The 22792-nt window shown below is 56.4% G+C and overlaps 5 protein-coding genes across 5 annotated transcripts; 1 reads left to right on the forward strand and 4 right to left on the reverse strand.

Annotated features, from left to right (window-relative positions):
* Positions 1 to 878: 878 nt before the first annotated feature.
* On the reverse strand, positions 879 to 1895 carry LTHEOB_2800 (uncharacterized protein; the record flags this gene model as incomplete). Its single annotated transcript, XM_035511653.1, has 2 exons — positions 879 to 1291; positions 1403 to 1895. The coding sequence occupies 2 exons, from the start codon at positions 1893 to 1895 to the stop codon at positions 879 to 881; spliced, it is 906 nt and encodes a 301-aa protein (XP_035363526.1).
* Positions 1896 to 7768: 5873 nt separating this feature from the next.
* On the reverse strand, positions 7769 to 9556 carry LTHEOB_2801 (High mobility group HMG1/HMG2; the record flags this gene model as incomplete). Its single annotated transcript, XM_035511654.1, has 6 exons — positions 7769 to 8637; positions 8698 to 8931; positions 8982 to 9036; positions 9086 to 9301; positions 9352 to 9385; positions 9441 to 9556. 6 exons carry the CDS (start codon positions 9554 to 9556, stop codon positions 7769 to 7771), a joined length of 1524 nt encoding a protein of 507 aa, XP_035363527.1.
* Positions 9557 to 12775: 3219 nt separating this feature from the next.
* On the forward strand, positions 12776 to 13714 carry LTHEOB_2802 (uncharacterized protein; the record flags this gene model as incomplete). The annotated part of the gene is made up of 2 exons (XM_035511655.1): positions 12776 to 12928; positions 13010 to 13714. 2 exons carry the CDS (start codon positions 12776 to 12778, stop codon positions 13712 to 13714), a joined length of 858 nt encoding a protein of 285 aa, XP_035363528.1.
* A 3703-nt stretch (positions 13715 to 17417) lies between these two features.
* LTHEOB_2803 (uncharacterized protein) lies at positions 17418 to 17894 on the reverse strand (the record flags this gene model as incomplete). Its single annotated transcript, XM_035511656.1, has 1 exon — positions 17418 to 17894. One exon carries the CDS (start codon positions 17892 to 17894, stop codon positions 17418 to 17420), a length of 477 nt encoding a protein of 158 aa, XP_035363529.1.
* Positions 17895 to 19893: 1999 nt separating this feature from the next.
* Positions 19894 to 22539, reverse strand: LTHEOB_2804 (mini-chromosome maintenance complex protein 7; the record flags this gene model as incomplete). Its single annotated transcript, XM_035511657.1, has 5 exons — positions 19894 to 19968; positions 20028 to 21954; positions 22004 to 22137; positions 22190 to 22431; positions 22491 to 22539. 5 exons carry the CDS (start codon positions 22537 to 22539, stop codon positions 19894 to 19896), a joined length of 2427 nt encoding a protein of 808 aa, XP_035363530.1.
* Between the last annotated feature and the right edge of the window lie 253 nt (positions 22540 to 22792).

Genomic DNA, 22792 nt, shown 5'->3' on the forward strand with positions numbered 1-22792 from the left:
TTCGGGTCTGGGCGCGCATGGTTAAGAAGGGCGCGAGAGTGACTGCGTGATAGTCCAACGACTTACCGCTTCCCTGATGCTGTTTTGAGGTCCCATGTATGATTCCGGACTGCTGAAGCGTCTTCTGGATCAGCCCGTAGGCATGCTGAACGCGTTCACTCGGCATGTCTTGCTCGTGTCTCCGCAGCGTTTCAGGGACTCGTCATGTGCGGGGCATCAACGAGTCTCGAGACTGCAAACTTGGTAGCGCAGTAGAACGTGGGAAAGCAACAAAGAGGCTGGGAATCGACGGCGTATAGATATCGCTGGCGCGCGCTAAAATATGCGATGACTGGGAAACGATGAGAAGTGGGCAGTTTGCTCAGGTGGATGGTGCATGTGAGGCTGAACTGCAGCCAAGAAGCGAATGCCGGCTAGCTCCGCGCCACGTTCCGGGATCGACACGTAACCGGGGCGCAGCCAGCGATTCTGCTATACTTAGACCTCAATATCGCAGTTGTTGCTGCCCAGAGGCAGGCGATTCTTTTTTCCGCTCAGAAACACGACTTGGGCGCGGCAGAACCCGAAGAGAACCCCGAATCAGATACAGAAGCCCAATCGAGTCAAGACGTCGATCAGGGTCCACCGTGCGGTGAGCTTGACTGTCATCCTAGTTGCACATCAACGACACGTCTGAAGCTTTTGGTAATCAATCGATTCGAGGACCGGCCAGGTCCAGATAAAGAGGCAGCAAGACGCTCAGCGCCCTCGCCAAATTTCCATCAGCCCCCTAAAAAAAACGACCAGTGGTATCTCGAAAGCAAAGAATAAGGAAATCACCTGTCTCATCCCACAGCTGCTGCAAAGTGCGTCGCTGGATGCATGGCATCTAAGACCTCTCACGTCTGTGCGGCTTCTCCCGAGCTCCTCTTGTCCATCGTCCATTTAATGAACAATCCCACATCCTTGAGCACAGCACCGGGTACGCCTTGCTTTTGCACAATCATGGGCAAATAGCCCTTCGCATCGCTTGCTGTCGCCATCATCCACTTGACATCCCCAGTCTCCATGATCTTGACCCGCTCAACAGACACATACATCCCTCGCGTAATCTTCTTCCTCGTGAGGCCCGGATCTGCATCGCGCTTGTTCCGGCCATTGGCATACAGCACGTCGCCGTCAGGGAAATCCGTCAGATCAACCGGAATCTGAACCACAACGAACGAGTCCGGGCTAGTCTTGGCGGTGACAACGACAACAGGGAAAACGCGGTTCGTAAGCGGCGGCGGCATCTGGTGGCACATTTCGTAGACTGCAGTGATGGCGTCTCTTAGCCAATCTTCAGGCACCCCCCAAAAAAGAGGGGAAAAAAGAAACCCCTCCTCAATAATCCAATCTGAAAAAAAAAAAAAAAAAAACTCACCACTCATGGTGACCTCCTCGTACCCGCCCGGCACGTTCCCGCCTCTCACCGCAATCAGCTCGTTCCAATCGGCCACCCTGTGGGCGTCGAAGACCGAGGGCGTGTATTCCATTTCGTGCTTTGAATGCTCGACCCGCAGCCCGTTGTCGAACTCGGCGAAGGTCGCGGTGCCCTGCTCGCTGACGTTCTGATGCACGCTCTCGCGCGCGAACCACGATTCCGTTGTCGTCTTGCCGTCGGAACCAACCTTGATGTCGCGCGACAGTTGGTGCACCTTTGCCACGGCGGGCGGCGACTCCTTCACGCGCCCCTTATTGAACGTCTGCGGAACGTACTCGTCGGCGAATGCGACGCCCTCGTCCAGTACCGTCTGTAAGAAATTGAACAGGTCGACGTTGTGCGGCGACGTCGGCTTGATCGACGGATGCGGCGGAAGGTCCGTCGTGGTGAGGATGCGCAGGCGCACCAGGTCGCCGGGCGTAGGTTGCGACATGGTGTATTGTTGGGGGGGACGACGCGGGATTGCGGCTTCAATTGGGACAGGAAGACGCAGCGTGATGTTGATGATGACTTGTAGTAGCAATGGCGTGAAAGCTCGACGTGCAAGTCTGGTGTCAAGGCGAGAGAAGCATGATCGATGGGGATTGCGGAAGCAGTTGCTGGACCTGTTCCTGACGCCTATAGCAGGGTATAGGCAGGCGCAGCCGCTCTCAAATTGAATTAGCCGGGCGCTGATGTCATCAGGGAAAGCGCGGCGGGAGGAAAGCACGGGCGGGCGGAAAGCGTTCGCAGCGGAAATGCCGTCATGGCGGGAGCGGGAGCAACAACCTCAGCAGTAGCCGCAAGCAGCTCTCGAAGGTGAGGAGTTGTTGATAGGGAGCTGGCGGGCATGCGGTCATCAGCCACGCTCCCTTGCGGATAGTCAGGCATCCAGGCACGCGGCTGGGCTGGCATTGCGGAGGCGGGCAGCGACGCCTCTCATCCGAAGGCGCACCTGCGTCACAAGAGCCCCATGCTAAGGCCAGGCATCCCCGCTGCGCATCGCTCAGCGCGCACAAAGCCAAAAGCTTCTCCACCGACGGCCGATAACAATCGTACGAGTACTATGCGAATTAGCGGGTCGCCTGGCCCGTCAGCAGCCGACAGGGAGCGGGGGGAGGTAGGCGGCAAGGGAAATTTTCGCCCGCTGCTGCGTGCGAGCGTGGCAGGAATAGGCAATTTTGCAGACCTCACAGCACCCTCCTCGTCCAACGCAAGAGTGACTGAAGACGGACACGATGGTGTCGCGCCGAGAGCTGAGAGGGCCACCTGGACGGCACTGATTGACTGAGAAATCTCGGACATCGATTGCTCAACGGCCTGGTCTCGTGCTGCGGCGTGATCTTTGCGACTCTGGCTGGGATTTTGTGCTCCCAGCGCACGCCGTGCTCATGCGCCCGCTGCGGCCACCAGGCGGCCACCGTGTCGCCCGCATCCACGGGCATCGAGTTTTGCGATGCTTTAGCGACCACCAACCAGAGGTGGCACAACAGCAAATAGCCGCTGGCGCAATTGCAGGCAGGTGGCAACCGAGCATCAGCAATCACCAGCACTCAATACAGCACCACCAACTTCCTTCCCAAAGCGAACCCGGCGCGCCTGGATTGGGAAGCCCGAGCCCTGATCCGGGCCGCCGTTGCACCCAATTGCGAACAGACCGCAACCTCCATATCACTTCTTCTCCGATCGAGATCGCAGACCGCAGACCATTGTGCTATCGAGATTCCGACGCCGAAACCCCATTTGCCGGCAGACATTCCGATGTCTGGCCCTAGGGAATCACAGCACGACCGCCCGAGGCCACACAATCCCAGCAGCAGAGGTAAGAATGGCCTGATGTACAATCGGCTAGCGCCCCTGCCGGCCAAAGGAACACAGGAAAACAAAATAAAACGGCCGTGCTACGGACCGTAATCAATAGATCCAACCTCTCATCTGATTTCCCACCGCCTGACGAACCGGCGTCTTCCCTGTCTTGCAGGTATTGTACATGACTGTGTTTGTTCTTTGCCTGCCCGCCAATGCTTTCGTCTGCTGCACAATGCGCGCCGAATCGCCCGATCGTTGCAGTTGACCAGCTCGCACCTTGTCGACGGCGGACGCGGTCCCTACCTCCGCCTCTCCACCATGGTTTAGCCCTGCGGCACCTCATGTTGGCCTTCAATGGGTAATGGGGGAACATCGCACCACCCACCTTAATTTTCGAGCCCGTTGGTGCTGATCCCAATGACGGCCATCGCATGAGGCGAAACGGCCCCCAATACACACAAACTGCATCGGCCCTCTTTCTGGGTTGCCTTGTTGGTTCCTGTCATCGAAGATGCGGCCCGCCAATACAGTCGGTATACATGGGAGAGCACGGATCTAGACTTCCTGCGGAATCCCACACCGCACATTCCCATCGCAGATCCATTCGACGACCATCCATCCGTTTGCAAGAGTGGAGAATACTAAACGACAGGTGCAGCACGTTCGATGGAGTCCCTCCACTCCGAATTACCATCCGCCCTCCTTCCAGTAGGGAACAAGAACGTACGCGTGTTCCACAGGCGAGCCGACGTCGGAAAGTAGCATTAAAGCAAAAAGTTCCAGACCCACGAGCCGAAGCGGGGGAGACGGGATGATGGGGTGACGAAGGCGCAGGGCATCGGCGCTACTGCAATGCATGCATGGCTTATCCGCGCGTTCTTTTCTGGTCCTCTGTCTCTTGCTAACCCATGACCGAAGCTCCCTGCATTAGCATGCAGCCGCCGCCTCCGTCTTTTCCTGGCCAATGCCCTGGGCGCGAGCGCGAGGGTTTGAGGCAATGCGCCCTGCCTATCACTTTATTGCTTCGGGGGACTCGTTCCGTACCGGTAGGTGCTTTGCAACCTGCCCATGTTGCACGCCCAGTGTTGTGCCGTGTTAACCTAGTTCCGAGGATTTGCAATGTTATTGGAGATCGGTTTTCGGAAGCGAGAACGAACGGCCTTGGCCTTCTGTGGAGCAAAAGAAAATGCCGAACAATTTTCTGACCAATGAAAAGAGCCTTAAACATGATAATCTAGATAGTAACATGTCTCTAGTAGATAATTGAGCTGCTCTACATTACTCCCGCTCCCTCGATTACCCTGGCCACGAGCTGTTTGTTCATGACAACATCTACCTGAAAGCCGCGTGAAGACATCCCACCACAACGACCAACATACAACGCCCAACAACCACCAACAAACAAGCAGCCGAGGACAGAGAAAATCCGAAAAAGCCAGGAAAAGAAGGGGCTCAACATGCCAAATAGCCTCCCAATAACCCTGCGATACCTGGGGAAAAAGGACTGAACTGAAATGCGCGAGCCGAAGAGGGGTATATGAAAACCATGCAGTCTCCCTTCTTTCAGGTGGTTTTATGTTTTTTTTTTGCTCCCAGCCACAACCACCAACAAATAGCAGATGAGCGGCCACCAAATAAGACACAGCAGTACCTGGTTTCTCTGCAGAAACGCCGCCGATGATATTGAGAGAATCGTGCGACAAGAAAAGAAGAAGGGAAAAAAAAAGACGACAGAACGTTGGAACGCGAAATAATATTAGAAAGAAAACAAAAATCAAAAGATAAAAGTTGACCAAAATACCCTGAGGCATCAGGTCGTACCTGCGTCCACCACTCCCATATTGTTGCTTTTCTGGTTTTGAATGAGAAAGGAATAATGACGAGAATAGATAGAAAACGAAAAGAAAATACAATTGAATAAGCCTAAAGCCAGTCTCTCAGACGGATCGGCCATCTCTTCTGCCCACCCTCCCGCAAAGTCACCACCTTAATCTCCACCTTTTTCTTTTTCTCAGTGTCTCCACACAATCCCTCCTAGAACGATGACGATCATGCCGCAATGTCCCCAGACGCATCACCCAGATCCCAATTTCCCAACTTTCTTCGACCCCAAGAACCCAAAGGCCCCCTTGCATTCGCATCTGCCATGGAGAAAACCTCCCCCCGCAAACATTGCCACGCGAACCTTGTAACGCCCCTCGCTATTTGACACCCTAGCGTACCAAATGGGAAGACTGCCGCACAACGTGCAACAAGTGCAAAGGGTCAAAGAGGCACGGGTGCAGCCGAAGCAAGGGGCCGGGGGCGAGAGGAGGGGTCCAGAAACTCCGGCTCGTGGGAGATGGTATTTTTGGCGTAACCCCACGTGGTAGTAGCTAGATGGCAAATTAATGGTGCCAATTGTCCGGTGGAAAGGTTTGGCGGTAGCAGGTCCAGAAAGTCGCCGGGGGGGAGGGAAAGCAGGGGGAGGGGTGAAGCCAGCGGGTGCGGCGGCTGCAGGGCGTCGAAACTAATGCAGAACGAATTTGAAATACGGCGGAGGAACGTCGAGAAGGGATCGTGCCGAGCAGCTTCTCTGATCACTGAAGGGCCCATGTCGGGCCAAGAGCGAGGAAAAGTGGGTGAGAACGCCACCGAGGTTGTCAGCAGGTGGGCAAAAGAAAAATACCATATGTACTCGATGTAGTTACGATGGTAAGGATTAGGCAGTTTGTTTGTTCCCATCATGGTTTTCCTTGAGGACATCGGGTATCAAAATGGTCTTTTGTGGTCCAGATTCCGGCAGGCGGCCCGAGACGTTCTCGCCCGCATCGGACGGGTGGCAAGGACCGCGGGGTCGCCTAGAGAGAGAAAGCCACCCGGGGTCCGGACATGAGGCGAAGGAAGAGCCGGCCGGGGAGAGGGTGGGCCGGGGCGCAAGCGTGGCGGATTTAGTGCCAACGGTCTCTTGCAGTTTGCGGACGTAGCGAGGTGCGCCATCGGCCGGCAGATCGAGGGGGCGTTGCGTTGACCGTTGCCGAAAATGGTAAAAGGCGAAAGAGAAGATACGACGGAACAAAGGAAAGAAAAAGCGGCGATGAAGCAATCCAGAACCCGAGGCGTTACGTCATGATGGTGTAGTCGAGCGCCGTCCGACCCTCGTCCCTTGCAAATCAAACAGTTTGACCGCCCATCGCCACAAAGCTTGCCCTGTTTCACGAATGTTGTTTCATCATCAATCCCTAGAGTGTCGGGGCATGTGATGGCATAACGTGGTTGTGATGGTGAGCGGCAGATCCTCCTAGAAGAGGGAAAATTGTTGTAACCAGATGTTTGGAAGAGACGATCTTGTAGAAAGCCGAGATGCCAGGGCCAATCGGTAAGGAATCGGCCGGATCGACGTTGTCCATCGACGGTACTGGAGTCCGCCTCCGCGTGAAGAACAAAAAAAAAGTGACCGCAGAAATAAAAAAGAAACGCAGTCGAAAAAAAAGTGTGTAGGCCGAAGAGCGAGCCATGCTCTGCAGTGTCACAGGTATTCGAAGCAAGGGAGGCAGGGCTGCACCTTGCAAGAAACCATAGAACACGCGTACAGGGGCCCCAAAAGAAGACCCAAAAGGGGGGCAGAACTGATCTACCGCTTCGAAACTTCCGTAGCCAAAGGGGAGGCTCTTTCTTGGGTTCCACCAGTGGTAATTGTCTTGACCATGTGCTTCAACTGGTGAATCCCGGGATTTTCCCATCCACGTTCCCGGATGGATGTTCGTTTCGCCTCCCCCTGGCCATAGTTCTACAGCAGCTCATCTGCTCACCATTGTGACCCCCATTTTGGAGCCTGCACAGACCGCCCCTCGTCACACTCAAGCTTGACGTTGCGGCTTGACGGAGCCGGGGCTGATGTTACCTGGTCTTGTCTCTGGACCAGCCCTAGCCTTCGTCAAACCTGTGAAGCCCCCATTGCGCGGAGCTTCGGCGTGATTAATCTGTTCATGGAATAGATGACTCCCATTCTTTACCCTATCGTTTCACAAGGAACCGAGAAGGGACCGGAAAGAGAAAAACCTACGCCAATCCAAAAGAACCACAAATGTACCTGGTTGATTCTGCAATTCAAAAGAAACCCAAAAAGGCCCCTTTGTGTGTAAACTAAAATAATGTGTTCTCCCTGGGATGGCCATCCCCGGCTTTCCGCTAGAAGACGTTTTATAAAGCTCGGGGACACGGAGGCCATCCCAATAATGCGCCGAACGATAAATGATGCTCCTGAAATTTTTAGACCGTTTGGGCCCCCGCAAAGCGCAGTGGGGGCTTCCGTGACGTGCTGATGAGACGAGGGGTGTCGTGATTGCGTACGAAAAATACGTTTCATTAGTGTGGCCGATGCCCGAATATGATTTGGTCCCTACTCCGGCAGCTACGCCTGGGTCGTTTGACTGCCGCGACAGACAAAAGGACCGGGCGCCGCAAAGCCGAAAGGGGAACATCGGCCATGTTGTATGCAAATTTCATGAAGCGAAAGAAAAAATCCTGTGATCCGGATTACAGTGGATTTTCTTTTCCTCCGAGGGGGTCGGTGTCGCGGTCTCGCGCCAGTTCTCCTGCTCGTAATAACACGGCCAAAGACGACGTCTGTCGCGGATCAGGCTGTGGGGGCTGTGCTGGTGGGAATTTTGTTGGTGGTTGTGGTGGTAGACCCGGTCGCTGATCGAACGGAGATGGTACCATTGATAGCGACGACGGTACAGGCTGCGGTAACAATCGGTGTGCTTTCTGTGAATCCGCAAGTGGAAGAAGCGAGCCGGTGTAAGGTGCGCTGGGGGGATTGTTGCTGAGGCTGGGAGCATAGCCGCCGCTGTCGGACGATTGGTTAGTGGTGTTGGTATCCTCATGGACCAGAGAGGGTATCGAAGAGGGTTCGCGCTGGAGACGTCGGGATGACAGGTCGCGGTCGCTGGGAGCGTGGGTCGAATAGAGCGAGGAAGTGGAAGGGACAGTCGCCAGCGGGGTGCCGCTGCTGTTGGAGACGCCGAATCCGTGGGTTGTCGCGTAAAGGGGGTCCTGAAGGCGTTCCCGTGAATCGATTGGTTGGGCCTGGTGAGCGAAGTCTGGCTCTCGGAACGCCGTGGCCGATGTGGGCGAGGCTGACAGGGGAGAGTATTGCCCGGCAATCCTAGGGGAATTGACCCCGGAAAATGAGTAAGCTGCAGGAGAAGTCGATTCAGAACCTAGCATGCGTCCTCCAGCACGATGAGAGCCCGGGGGCGGGCTGGAGCCAGACCGATTATGGACAAGAGGAGGGGGTTGGCTAAAGTGAGCGTCGGATACTCTGCGGTGGGACTTGTCGATATTTTCATTGCTACTGCTTCGGGCATTGATACTGGTCTCAGGCTCAACTTTGGTTCGCTTGCCTTCATGCGAAGCGGTTAGTGGGAGCGTCATTGGTACATGATGGGACTTCAAGGGCTGACCAGATTGCTGCTGGTTATGCTTGGCTCTGAATTCGGCCAGATATTCTTGATACTGGGCATACTCGGGGGTTTTCTTGTACTCCGCAAGCTCGGCATAGTACTTTTCCTTGGCAGCGGCTGCTTGGCGTTCACAAGCCTCCCGTGCCCCAGGCGAGAGAGTCTGCCACCGTTCACCTACAAGTTTGGCGATCTCGGTAAAACTCAGCTCCTGTCCTTTCAGGGACTCTCTCGTCTCTGCATGCGAGTCAGCGCGATTGATTGGTCACGTGGAACAAACCACGTACGGTTCGAAAAGATCACATAGGCTGATGCTGGGCGCTCTGGCGCGTTCTCGTCGGGCTGGGGTGACGGTCAGCTGCAATCGGCACAAGACAGCGAGGGCGCTCACCTTGGGATGACGACGATACTTGCGCTTGGTGGTGCCGCCGGTGTTGGCCGAAGGAGGCTCGGTCCGCTTGTGGTGGTTGAGCGACCTGGTCTCCGAGGCCGAGTCATCGCTGCGGTAGGAGCCGTCGACGCTCGAGGCGGCGTGCAGATGAGGGACCGCACGGTCAAGTCTTTCAAGCGGGATGCCTCTGGTCTCGGCAATTGCACGCTGGAGTTTCTGTGCCGGGTTAGCGGGGCACGGGGAGACGGGGATGGGTGGAGGCGTACCCTTCGGTGGCCGAGCTTGACATTGAGAGAATCGCTGTCGGGACGAAGGTGAGCATTTCGGGGAGCATGCTTGGCACGGGTGGGCTTACAGGTCGGATTCTCTGATGTCCAAGACCGTCTCCCATGTGTCGAAGCCTTCGGTGACGAAGACGTCGAGGTACTGCGACAGACCCAGTTGCTCCAGCTTCTGGCGCAGGTCGGTCATGAAGAAATCAGAAGGGGAGGATGGGCGGAGCGAGGAATGATGGGGTTTTCGAGCGGAAAAGGCCGGGCGGCCAGGGCTCGGGCTCGGCGGCCAGGGCTCTCGTCGACGCTGGCGGCTATAGGGCGGCGCAGCAGCACGACAGCGCGTGACAGCCAGGATGGAGCGGCGTCGCGTCGCTGTCGCGGCGGAGGCAGGCGGTGGTACAGATGGAAATGGATACAAAAGCAGTAAGGATGGGTCGGCAAAAGTGTGGCTTGGTCCAGACCCGGGACACTAAAACTTTAAAAAAAGAGCAATTGTTGCAGAGCGAAGAAGCGAAGAAGAACGGCCCAGTCAGCAGGCGACACGGGCCATAGACACGCGTGGAGAGGCGGCGGCGGGAGGCTGTGAGCGCTCGGGCGGGCGTGGGCGGGCGTGGACGGCGGGGCGCGGTGCGCGTGGTGGGTGCAGGCTGGCTGCGCGGTGGTGGATGTCAAGTAACGGGCGGCCGGGGCGACGACATGGACTCGCAGCGGGACAGGCCTGGGAGCGGAGAGGAGCTGGAGCGGCGGAGCATTGATGGGCGCGAGGACGACGAGGAGTTGCAAGCGCTGGCTCGGGCGGGCAGGGAGACTGAGATGGACGAGCTGGCAGCCGCAGGCAGCGGTGCGTCTTCAGGTCGTGTCGCGCGTGCTGGGTTGACGAGAGTCGGCAGCGGGGCGGCGAGCCGCGGTGGGCAGGGCAGTGGACGCGCAGTCTCGCTGCCCGTCGAGGCCCGCCAGCGGCCGTTCGTCGATGGGCAAGGAGACGATCAATTACTCGGGGCGCCGGGCGTCGCCATCGAAGCTGCGCAGGCGGATCGTGAACGACGCCGCAGAGGCCCGCGCTAGCGCGCTCGCCGCCAAGACGCGCGCCATGACGGCAGCAATGGCAAGGGGCGCGCTGCATCCCCGGATCTGGCCCTCTCCAGCAGCGGCGGTGGCGAGATCAGCCAGATCTGCTGCGCGCTGCGACACACTCCAATGGGCGATCGCCGTTGCGCTGCGCGTCTGCTCTCGCCAATGCCGCATCGAAGATCGATGCCAGCCGTCAGACGACTGCGGTACCGCCAACCCATGTTTCTGGCCCCGGCCTAGCATCGCAATCTTCGATTCCCTTCTGCAGCCCAAGCCACGCGACCGGGTCGCGGTCCAGCCCTCCCCTAACCCCGACGCCGCTGGCATCGCCGATGGCCACAATCTCCCTCTCGAGATCTGCGCCTGTGTTGGGTCGGAAACACGTCCGGCGCCGCTCCGCCGGGTCACGCCTTTGTCTTCGTGTGAGACTGTTGCTCTATCGACATCGGCAAATCCCCTCTGCACGCAACAGCGATTCCACTTTCCGCCATGCGCGCGGGCATCGAAGCCGGGCTTGCTTCTCCGCGTTAGCCCGTGATGTCATCCCAATGCCTCATCCGCTGCCTGCCATCTTCGACACCAGCCGCTCGTAATCACTCATCTCCGCCTCAGACAATCAGCAGCGACGAAGCCCGCCAAGCTGGTCCCTCGCGTCCTTGCTCCAGGTGCGTCGCCCTTGACTCGCTTGCTCGCGCTCAAAAACTATCTGCTCACGTCGGATCTAGCACATGGCACTTGTCCAGGGCATGTTTGAGTGCCAGCGGCAGATGGCACTTTCCCCTCACGCATGTGCATGGGGTCCAGCCCGAGCCGCCGGCGTGGTTCACCCTAGCCTGATCAGGGCGTCCGAGAGAGCTGGACATCTCGATGTTCTCCTTGATCTCTGGACACTCCAGCGGGATTGGCGCGGCAGCCCTCCGTCCATTGCATCACCGCCGCGTTCTGGACTGCTGAGAAGCCATTGGTGAGGTTCTAGCCGTCGACTGCGGAGTGATTGCCGGTCCCACCAGTGATGTCATGGGCCCTGCTTCCCTGCTCGCGGCCCGGTCCTGAGCAGCTCCTCTCCACTTCTGGAAATCTCATGGCCATGTCAACGTATAATCCCCATTTTAACCTGGGAAAGATCACTTTGCGGCACCCCCACACACTCGTGTCCAGGCTCTACAACTCCTCTCCATCTATGACTGAAATATGGCTTCATTTTCCTGACGTGCGTATGATTTTTCTGACTGCCTCTCCACCAAACCGAGCAATTCCTCCGTGTCTTTCATTTGTGGTGCAGATCGTCGAGGGTATCACAACGACGCTAGAAGCAGTCAAAGCTATGACAAAGTAAGAAGTAGAAAGCCAAGAAACACGGAGACCTCCGCGAACAAATCCGCCGCCACGGTGTTGCGAGTCGCGGCCACTAATCCACTACAGTATAGAGCGTCGTCAGACGTCTGATATTGTAGTGAGATTTCCTGTGTCAAACCCGTTAATCTAACATATCATCTCACCAGCCCTCTTGTGCCGACGAACGCACGTGCCGCGAGAAGAGATCCATCATCGCATGCTAGTACATGCTTTTCATATGATGGATGAGCTCATTCAGAGTCCATACCGGTTTTTCCCCCCCTCGGGATGAGCTACGAGCCGTGCGGCGCGTGGAATACCTACACCACAGCTGGTAGTCGAGCGGACTTGTGTCCGGCACTTATTACATACCCGCTCGTCAACCACTTTTCGTGGTATGTCGTGGAATATGGTCCATGTCGCGATGCTGATTTACTAAGTCTTAGGACACCATCAGTTTTACTGGATATTTTATTGTAAGCGAATATTGCAATGCTAGACGCACCAACCTTTGTTCGAACAGGCAGCAGCTTTTGGGATTCGCAAAACAAAGTGCCTGCGCCACCCATCGTGGCCGCTAAAGCCCAAGCTTTGTGGCTGTTCCAAGAACGGTATGCCAAATTAGGCAAGGCACTCAACACCACGGACCACCAGACGGCGAATCCAGCTGATTACAGTTCAAAATAGACGTAGCCACATGTTAGCTGCCGAATCTGCAAATTCGCGGCCTGGATTTCTAGAGTTCCACCCGTAATGCTGCTGCCTGTTCTACGAATCCACTGAGTTGGCCTCTTCCATCGCGCCTCCTTCTTACTGGAATGCCGTCGTAGCGCTGATGCTGCGGATTATAGGAATGCTATAAAGATGTCTGTCAATGGCTCTAAGGAAAGGAATAATACAAACACTTCATCGCTCATACCTTTAGCCTCTACGCCAGCTGCACCGCTTAAAAATTCTCAAAGATTGCACTAAAGACCAAGAAAAAGAGGGAAAAATTCATAACACAACCATGACCTCCGTCTACTCCTCTAATCAACCACCACTCGACCACATCGCCGCTATCAACGGGAGCGCAACTAAGCCTGCGATCCCCAGCAAGCCCTCCTACGGTGTCGATTCCCCCCTTGGACTCATATCCTCACTCCCGTTTTCCCCGCTCTACGTAAGTCAATAGCGAGAACAAAATTCCACAAAACCCACCCTCATCTCAATCGCCAATCAATTGAACACGGGTTCGTCACAGCTTTACGCCACTCTCAAGGGCAAGCACGATCTCTGGGACTCCCTCCTCTCCTCCCTCCCCGACGACGCCTTCACGCACCCGACTCTCGACGCCGGCTGCGGCCGAGGCATGGTCCTGCTCAAGGTCGCCCAGCGCAAGGCGGCCCTACCCTCCACTACCACCACCACCACCACCACCACCACCACCACCACCACGCCCTCCTCTCCCGCCTACGGCATCGACATCTTCAGCACCGCCGACCAATCCGGCAACGCGCCGTCCGCAACCTGGGCCAACGCCGCCGCCGCCGGTCTTCTCGGGACGACGACGACGACGACCTCTCTGGCTGCCCCTCTCCCCTCCCCCAGTGACGACGACGACAGCAGGACCAGCAGCAACAGCAGCAGTGGCCCGATCGTCCTGCACACGGCGAGCTTCACGGCGCCGCTGCCGTTCCGCGACGGCGTCTTCGGCGTCGTGACGAGCTCGCTGGCCGTGCACAACGTCGGCCGAGCGGGCCGCCGGCACGCGCTGCGCGAGATGGCGCGCTGCTGCCGGCCCGGCGGCTACGTGCTGGTCGTCGACCTGGCGGGCTACGTGGGCGGGTACGCAGAGTGCCTGCGGGGGGGGCTGGGGTGGACGGACGTCGAGAGCGCGTGGGGGGGCGTCGGCGTCATGTTTGGCGTGTGGCCGTGTGTCGTGCTTAGGGCGAGGAAGCCGGAGTGAGGTGCTGGTAAAGGGGGGGCAGGGGTGATTTGGTGGAGTCTGTTTGTGGGCTGTGTAAAGGTGTGTTGTTGGTGGACTGCGGGATCGAGTGGCATTCGATGCTTGCGCGGGACTGGCATTCGCGCTCCAAATGGGTGTCACACGGTTTTTTTTTAACAGGGTGCAACGATTTGAAAGCGCAAGGGAAATGTCATCCACGAAGAGCAGGCAAGTGTACTCCATCCGGAGTCTCATTTCCCATAACGACGGATAAACCAACAAACAACGCGCACCAGGCGGCTCTAAATGAAACAGTACAAGACATAGTAACCTCCTCGCTATTCACCGGGAGAAGCCGTGCGGGGACCCAGGGCTGCTGGGTGCTCCTTCCAGTGCCGCCGAAATGCAAGCGCAGCAGACAGGTGACTCGGAACTGGAAGCGACTTAGCGAAGGGCACCCAAAATCCGAAACAAGCAGTAGGCCCGTTCCACATTTAGCTCCGATGCTCGTTGGTTGATTCAGTGCGGAGCAAATTCCGATTTGAAGCCTCAGCTGAGGGCCCACCACACCTTTCGGCACATCGACGTTGTACTAGCGATCAGCAGTGACTAGACTGTGTCTCCGCAGATTATTTCTATCAGCGTGACAAATATTGGTGCGCCAGAACATCACCGTCATAGAAGCTCCTAGCGCTGCCATTTTAGGCCTCAAAAGGCTTATTCTCAGGGGAAGCCCAACACGGCTGGAATGTGGAATCGGCCACAGCAGATGGAATCGCAGGGTGACTGAGCCAATCGGCTCTATCTGCGTAGTCTCGATTGTTGCGAAAGCACCTCCACTTAATTGCTCCGTTTTCGCTCTGATGCTAAGCTCTGCTCAAAGACCGCCATCTACTCTAGTACTCAGAGGCAGCCTCACGCCCGAGTCAGAGCCAATCATATCACGGCAGTCAGAGGATATGGCGGCGTTTAAGCGGGGCTGCTATTGAAAGAGAAGCACAGACTAATCATGCTTGGTGATGAAGTGTTCACTCAGCTTCACCGTATGTTACAAATTACTCAGCTTTTTCGAGCGTATACGGCAAGGCATGTTACCCCCTCTCCCAAAGAGGTTGTCAAAACAGTCATCATGACGTACATATGCTCTACGGAGTCATTTCGAGGTATATATTCTAGTTAATTTTTAGAACTAATGAGCTGCCCCGAAGACTTCGGAATGTAGAATACAAACTACGCCAATCCACTTCTAAATGCCTAGTTTGACCATCGTCTGCGCGATACTGAGAGTCTTGCAGCAGTATCCTCGCAGGAAGACGATAAAACGACTCGAAAGACCAGTGAGAAAAGTTCGGAGTCTCTCTGCCGGCCGTACGAACAGATTCATTACTCTTTGCTGTTGCGTGCAATTTAATACGAGTCCAAGCGGATGGTACCTGGAAACTTATTCGGACGGACCGTTGTACCTCAGTGCATCTACGGGGGCTTACCAGCTATATTAGGCAAGGGTTTTCCGAGTTAAGTGTTCAGCATACGAAGCCGAGGTTTGTACATGCCCGTGGTTGTAATTGAACCCAAGCAAAATGCAGACATCACGTTCACTTCAGGGTTTGTTTCACTAACACACTAGCAGAATCCCAAGTGAATCGTAATCTGCATTTCTTTTCATGGAAAACGAGGTTATGAAAGAGCTGCACAGTGTGCTAGACAGATTCAGCCCGACGATACTTAGAGCCGATCATTCTGCATATTATAATGCTAAATATTTGGAGACGGCACGTGCATCGGCACATCAAAGATATGGCCCCGGGTACCGGAAGCATATCAAATCGATTTGCAACGGAATTACCGAGATTCAAACGGGTGTCTTCCCTTAATAGCTTAAAGCGTGAGTGAAAACAGTGCTGCAGTCAGAGTGCATCTCCAGAGCCAGAAACTGACTAACTAAAAAGACGAAATAAGGCTCTTACAGAGTTGACATCAATTCAGGACACGTATATACGGCTGTGTTTTCATGGTGATACTGTACGCATCTGAGAGGTCGAGGTGTATAGATTTGCAGCCTCAAGCATATATCCCTTAGTCGTTAGTAAGACTGGATACTAATCGATGCCACGCCGAGTTGTTCTGCTGAGAAGGTACGAGTGTATAAGATATCTAGAGAATGGTACTTTTATTACATCTGGTGGCCACCAAATTCTTCGATTACAGCCTAGCCAAGATATCCATATGGTTAGTGTCCGTTTAACCCATTCTCAACCCTATTTCTCACTTCTTCAACCCATAACCTAACTCCATCACGCAATCCGCCATACCAATAGCCGTCGCTTCCAGCGTTTTAAAACCAACTCCCATGTACTGCCTTCCTTTCCGCAAGAACTCCACAATAATTCAAACCCCGCTTCCCCCGGGTGTCCGCCAGACACACTTTCCTTAGAGTCCTAATCCCAGCCCACCAACAACCTCCTGCACCATGATTGCTTCACCCGCCCGTTCCAAAACCCCGACTAGCCCATTTCTCCCCCTCCCCCCCTCCTTCAAGAACTGTTCAGTGGTCTCACAAAGACGCCCATCCAGGACAGGTCCAAAGCGTTGCACGGTCCGCAAAGTGAGATGATTCTGAACAGAGAAACTGATTCCGAGGGCAGGCGGTAGTAGGTAGACCAGCGTGAACCGACGGCGATGCGTGGGGATCAGGTGACACCAGCGTGTGTCCGGCGCGCCTTTGTTGCTGTGACACCACCCACATTCCAATGCTGTTCCAAAGCGCGGAGATGCTCCGGCTGCTGCAGTTGGACGAAGCGCAGAGACGATGGCAAAAGCTGTCTCCGCCACCGGCCCTGTCGCGATCGCCTCCCTGTGTCCGCGGTAGAGCACTGTGACACACAACCATCCGATCGCCGACCGGCCAGGTCTTGGGGTGCTTTGTACGGGATGTAATCCCAGGAGCGGATACGTAGCCGGACTATTAGGCGCCATGGTAGGTGTCCATCTGGTTGTTCTCGGCGAAATTCGTGGCTGGTGTGACCTGGCATGAGGTAAAATAGTAGGCAAGAGTGAGAACCTTGTGAGTGGTGGACTGTGAGCGAATGCTGGTGCCACGCGTGAGAAGAGTATGGAATCAGCGTAGCCAGAGCTGCCCGTGGTGGCGAAGATGATGGTCTGCAAAGAATTCTTGATGGTCGACAACATGGTATTGAGCTGGAAACGGTCTAGACTGAGGAATCGAGTGGTGTGAAGCTTTAGAAATTACCCTCCAAATCGTATCCTTCCTCCCATCACTGGTAGTTGATTTTCATCGGGATCGCCGGTGGGGACGTGCATTCTCTGCCTGCGATAGCAGAAGAGCATCGGGGCTGCTTCATGACTCTGGAAAGTTTCGCCAAATAGGCCGGCCGGAAGCTTGTTTCAACGTTGGTAGTGGTGCAACATGAGCGGCTCGGTATTGGTGTCATCCAATTTGGGTCGAGCTGGAGGAGGAGCGCCAGGTGGATTCGGGCCTAGTGTGGCTGCGCGGAGGAACGAAAGGGGAATGGCGCGGTGCATCCAACGTCCGTCTACCACGACGTCGCGTCACGCAACTGCCAGCTCTGGTGTAAGTCTCGATGGCCCACGGCGGAGCGCAGCAGCCGCTCACCTGTCTCGCGCAACTCCCCCGGCGTCTTGGACCTTTGCACTCTTTCGCGGCTCCGTGGCCAGCTGCTGGCAGGTGCGTGCGGTGCGCAGCTCAGCCCTCGGGCTCCTCCTCGGCCTCCAGGATGCACTCGACCATGGCGTCCAGGCCCTGCTCGAACTCGTGCTCGCTCACCCACTCCATGCGGCGCAGCAGGCGCAGGCCCTTCTCGACCCACGACTGGCAGTTGAACTCGCGGTCCGAGTTTTCGATGGGCACCGAGGCCAGCAGCTGGACGAGCTCGGCCTTGGTGATCTCCTTGCGCAGGGTGCCGACCAGCACGGCGCGCACGAGCTCGCGGCCCGGGTCGCGGGTGGCGTCGTAGCGGTCGTGGACCTGGAAGCCGAGCTCGCCGGGCGGGCCGGTGATGTGGATGACGAGGGCCGAGTCGGCGGCAGGCGGGCCGTCCTGGTGGAAGAGCGGGCGGAAGCTGAGGGCGGTGTGGCGGTGGCGCTGGTAGTCGAGCGGGTCGCCCTTGAAGACCAGAATGCTGACGCTCAGGCTGGCGGCGCGGTCGTCGTCCACGTCCATCTTGTGCCGAGCTAGCGTGAGGGGAGAGCGGGCCCTTTTTGTTTCCTCTCAGCCGGCCGCCGCGTCGCTCGGCTCGTGTCAGCTTTATGCCCTGCTCCAGCCCAAGTTTCCGCCCGCCAGCCCAACCCTCAGGTCGCGCCCGACTGAGTCAGTGCGCCGTGCGGCTGTTCCCGCATCACGACGTTATTTCCGCAGCTCATACCACTGAGATCATCCGCCGCCGATCTCCCGGCCTCCCTGAGACGCCGCCCTGGGTTGCGTGTCGTTTCTTTTGCCGCTTCGCTCGACCTCCCCACCTGGTGACGGCACGCCGGGCTCGACAAGCCGCTGCCGCGGTTGCGGGTAGCCAGCACGGACGGCACGTGGCCCTTGAGAAATTGCGACAGCCCTCTCGCCATAACCATGCCCATTTATTGCCTTTATTTCCTGGGGGCAGTCGGTGGCGGCAACATCATAGTTGCCAATTTTACACTCCCCCTCCCCCTCGTCGCCTATCCAAACTTATCCCGCTCCCGCCTACACATAAGCATACATGTTGCCCAGAACAGCAGGTCGTCCGTGCCGCCCGCCTCGTACCGCTACCCAGGATTGACTTTTATTTTTATTTCGTGCGACTCGGCGGCAGATGCCATGTCGCTTCGCCAGAACTGCCGTCTTCATAGGGGGTTTCTTTTTTTATGCCTCGGATTGGCGCACCGCACGAACACCACCACAATGTCCAAGAACGCGTCACCTCCCATGTTTATTCGACGCAAAAGTCAATCGTCCTCCTCCTACCCCCCGCCCCCGTTTGCCGAGCCCTTGACAAGCCATGCAAAGTATCCGGAACCGAGACAGCCCCCTTCCTCGGACGGCAGCGGAATGGACATAGCAATGATTGTTCTGATTCCCCATCCACTCCCAATACGGAAAGACGCCCTGTGAATTAGTGATGTGTCTGTTGTGGCCTCTTTTTTTTTTCTTTTTTCCTTCCCCTCTCGCGTGCCACTTAGTCCGCCGATTATTACTCATAAATCACACTACTTCAAGATATTGGAACGACGATGCGGCAAATAAATTCTTCTTGTTAGAGACTGTCCACAAAAAAAAAACTGGCACGTTTCATACATTGACACAAACAACGGCTCAGGCCAGCATCCTACTAACCACCCCCCAGTACATAGTAGCACGGACCAAAAGGCGCCGCCTCGGCTGAACTGCGCGCGCCAATACTGCAAAATTACGGTAGCCAGCACTTGAGTTGTTTTGACTCTTTCTTTTGCCTCGCTGACGCCATATGTGCACATCGCGCCCTATTGTTGAAGTTCGAAAGGAGGTTGCGTAAGACGCTTTCTCTCGCTCCCGATCACCTGGGAGGGAAAAAAAATAAGCAAGACTTGGTCCGTGAACAATTAAAATGCCAGTTTAGGCATAGATGCGCGTTGAGAGGCTATAGATCTACCTAACATCATCACCTCCTCCACCTCCACGTCTGTATCTGTTTCTATTTTAATTCCCGCTAGTATAGTCGACCGGCCCATCGCAATCTAAATCGCCGTTTGCATCGTCAGACACTACATCACCGGACACAAGTGTGCTCACATGCCCTTTTTATTGCCTATTAGAACATGTCGTCACGCGTCGATCACTGACGAGCTCATTCGTAAGCCAAGTAGAGGGATGACATCAGGGACCTTTCAACGAGTCGATGCTTCAGCCCTGGGCTTGCATGTCGGGACGCTCCAACACATCAGCATTCATCGTTTCTCGGAAGTACAACTCTCGTCCACGAAAGGACAGTAAGAAAAAAAAAACGGGATAATCGAGAATCATCCCTCAGTCGACCTCATCACAAACCTAGAGAGGAAAAAAAATCGTACGCCTTCATGAACGCCTACCGCCTCACGTCTTTAATCTGATATCGATGCCACCCGTCCATCGTGTATTTTTTTTAAATGCCGTCCACCCACTCCGAACGCTCCCGAATCTCAGAAACTCTGCGCGACCTGTCCTCTTCCATTTACAAATCCTCATCCATACCATCCCCCGCCTCGACAAAGACAAGCCTCGTGCCCTCACCTGCCGTTTGCCACACCTGCGATACACGTTAGCACAGCCCATGTCGAATCTCAAAAAGCGACGGCGAAAACTTACATCGAGCATGGCATACTCATCGATAGCCTCCTCGAACTGATCCGCCGTGAAGCCCTTGGCCAACACCCTCTCCCGCACCCTCCTCAGATCCAGCTCGCCCGCCGAGCCGTCCACGACGGCCGCGACGCCGCTCTCCTTCATGGCGCGGATGAGGTGGTAGATGCGCGACTGCGGCGTCTGGTCGGCGCCGCGGCCGCGCTCGTCCTGGTACAGCGACGCCTTGCTGACCTCGACCAGGCGCAGCGCCTCGTCGACGTCCTCGACGATGACCGTCTCGGCGAAGCGCAGCCGAGCCAGCGCTTGCGCCAGACGGAGCACGCCGAGTAGCGTGCGAGGAGACGTGTGCGTGAAGGCGCGGCGCTGCGACTCGTCGCGCGCGTGCTGCTGGCGCATGCGCACGTAGGCGCCGACCAGGTAGTCCGACACCTCCTGCGGCACCGTCGGGCGGTAGCTGCGGGCGCGAGCCACCCATTGGCGAACTTCGTTGGGCGTGAATACCGGTCCTTTGCCGTTGCCCGCAGTCTCGGGGTGCTTGTTGTGGATGTGGACGTGTGTGACGTGACGGGCGAGCTCCTCGTCGGCATCGCGGGATGGGGTATCAAGAATAAGGAAGAGAACATCAAAACGAGAAAGCAACGCGGCAGGAAGGTTGATATTCTCAACCGGGGAAATGCGAGGGTTGTAGCGGCCGTAGAGAGGGTTAGCAGCAGCAAGGATAGAGGTACGGGCGTTGAGGGTGGTTGTGATGCCGGCCTTGCTGATGGAGATGGTCTGTTGCTCCATGACTTCGTGAATTGCGGTTCGGTCCGAGTCATCCATCTTGTCGAACTCATCGATGCAGCACATGCCGTTATCCGCCAGGACAAGAGCACCTCCCTCAAGGACCATCTCATCCGTGACCGGGTCTCTCATGACCGCTGCGGTAAGACCGACACCACTGCTACCACGGCCAGTGGTGTAGACACCACGAGGCGCAACCTTTGTGATGTACTTGAGAAGTTGAGATTTGGCAACACCAGGATCACCCATCAAGCAGATGTTGATATCGCCACGAATGCGCATGCCGTCACCCATCTCCTTCGTCACACCACCAATCAGCTGCAGCAGGAGCGCCTTCTTCACATCCAGGTGTCCGTAGATTTCGGGGGCAATGGAGCGGGAGAGATACTCGTAGAGCTGGCCGGACCTCTCAAGTTCGTTCATGCGGCGGATGGTGGGCTGAGCGAGAACAATGTCATCGTAGGCCTTCTTGTGCTGGTTGACGTGCTGCGCCTCGAGGTAGGTATCGGTCAGGAGACCAGCCCGGATGGCCTTGAACCCGGTGTATGGGGTGGGGAGGAAGATACCGGCGACATCGATAACATCACCAGGGTTGATCTGACGGACAATTGCGCCATGCACGTGGACCGTCAATTGCCTGGGGATATGGCCGACGGGAACCTGGTCCGCCATCTCCTGAATCTTGACCTCCTGGAAAGGCATGAACTTTGATGCGCGGGTGGAGAGGAACAGTTGGCCTCTGGCGTTGTTATCCTTGCATTCCTTCGAAGGACACTCGACAAGCGGCGTGAACTGCTTCGCAGTGACGGGCTGGAAAATCTCACAACCACAGCGGTCGCAAGAGTATGCATTAACCTGGACGGCGGGCTTGACATCCGATACCCTGGTTGCGATACCACGCACGGTGATGAGGTGTCCTATGTGCTCACCGCGCACATTCCTAACCGCTAATGCCTTGGAGCCGCGCTCGCTGCTCGATCCGGAGGGAGTGAGGGGCTTGAAGTTCAGAGTGTATCTTCTAGTCAGTTCCGCCGGGAAGACAGAGTCGGCAGCGGTGGCCTCGTCTTCTGCATCGGCGTATTCCTCTATTCTCTCGTTACGCTTCACGCGCTGGGTCATGATAATGTCGAGAACGTCGTCCTTGAAGCTGTGCCAGAGTCAGTAGAGCATTCACCAGCGCCTCGGGGGAATCGTACGTCGGCTCCGAGGTCGGCTCAGGCATGACTTTGTCGACTGCCCGCGAAAAAAGTTCGATGTAGTGATGGGCGTTCTTCTCGACCGATTCGACCAGGCGGAGGTTGGGGCTGTCCTCGCCGAGACTCTTCTCATACTGCACCACCAATGTCAGCAGTGGATCAGCGCAAGCTGCAGGAAGCTCGCACCTGATCCAGGTCATCCAATTCTATCAAAACGTGGTTCGTCCTGCGGTCGGCGACGTCATGCAGAAGCTGCATGTACTTGTGCTTGGGGTTGCGCGCAGGGCGATTCGTCTGGGGGCCATTGTCGTCCGACTCGTCCATAAAATCGTACTCGTCGTCATCGCCATCAAGCTGCAGGCCCTCTAGAGCGTCCGTTGCCTCGGTGGAGGACGACTTGTAGTTGCGCAGAAAGTCCTCAATGGCGGCTGAAGCTTGTGTTAGCTATTGTTTGGAAAGTGCAAAAGCACAACATGCGGAGGCGCACCCTGCTGCTCGCCATAGTGAACGGGGGACCGATGAGTAAGGAGCGCCATTGCCTGCAAGAGCGTGGAATTATGGGTGAGGCAATGCGACGGGCGGAATGGGTATCGAGGGTGGGTGGAGGGCGGGTGCTGGGGATTGACGGGCTTTGCGCACAAGAACGAGAAGCCGACAAGACCCACGCCAGCCGCCGCGTCCAGACGCGTCGGTCGATGCTCAGCGACGCGTGTTGCGCAGACGACGCGTATGGGCTGCCGTAGTACGGCGCACCGCACAGCCAGCCAGCGCGGACATTGCGGAGCGGGC

Source organism: Lasiodiplodia theobromae (assembly GCF_012971845.1).
Source record: "Lasiodiplodia theobromae strain AM2As chromosome Unknown scaffold_7, whole genome shotgun sequence".
Classification (NCBI taxonomy): domain Eukaryota; kingdom Fungi; phylum Ascomycota; class Dothideomycetes; order Botryosphaeriales; family Botryosphaeriaceae; genus Lasiodiplodia; species Lasiodiplodia theobromae.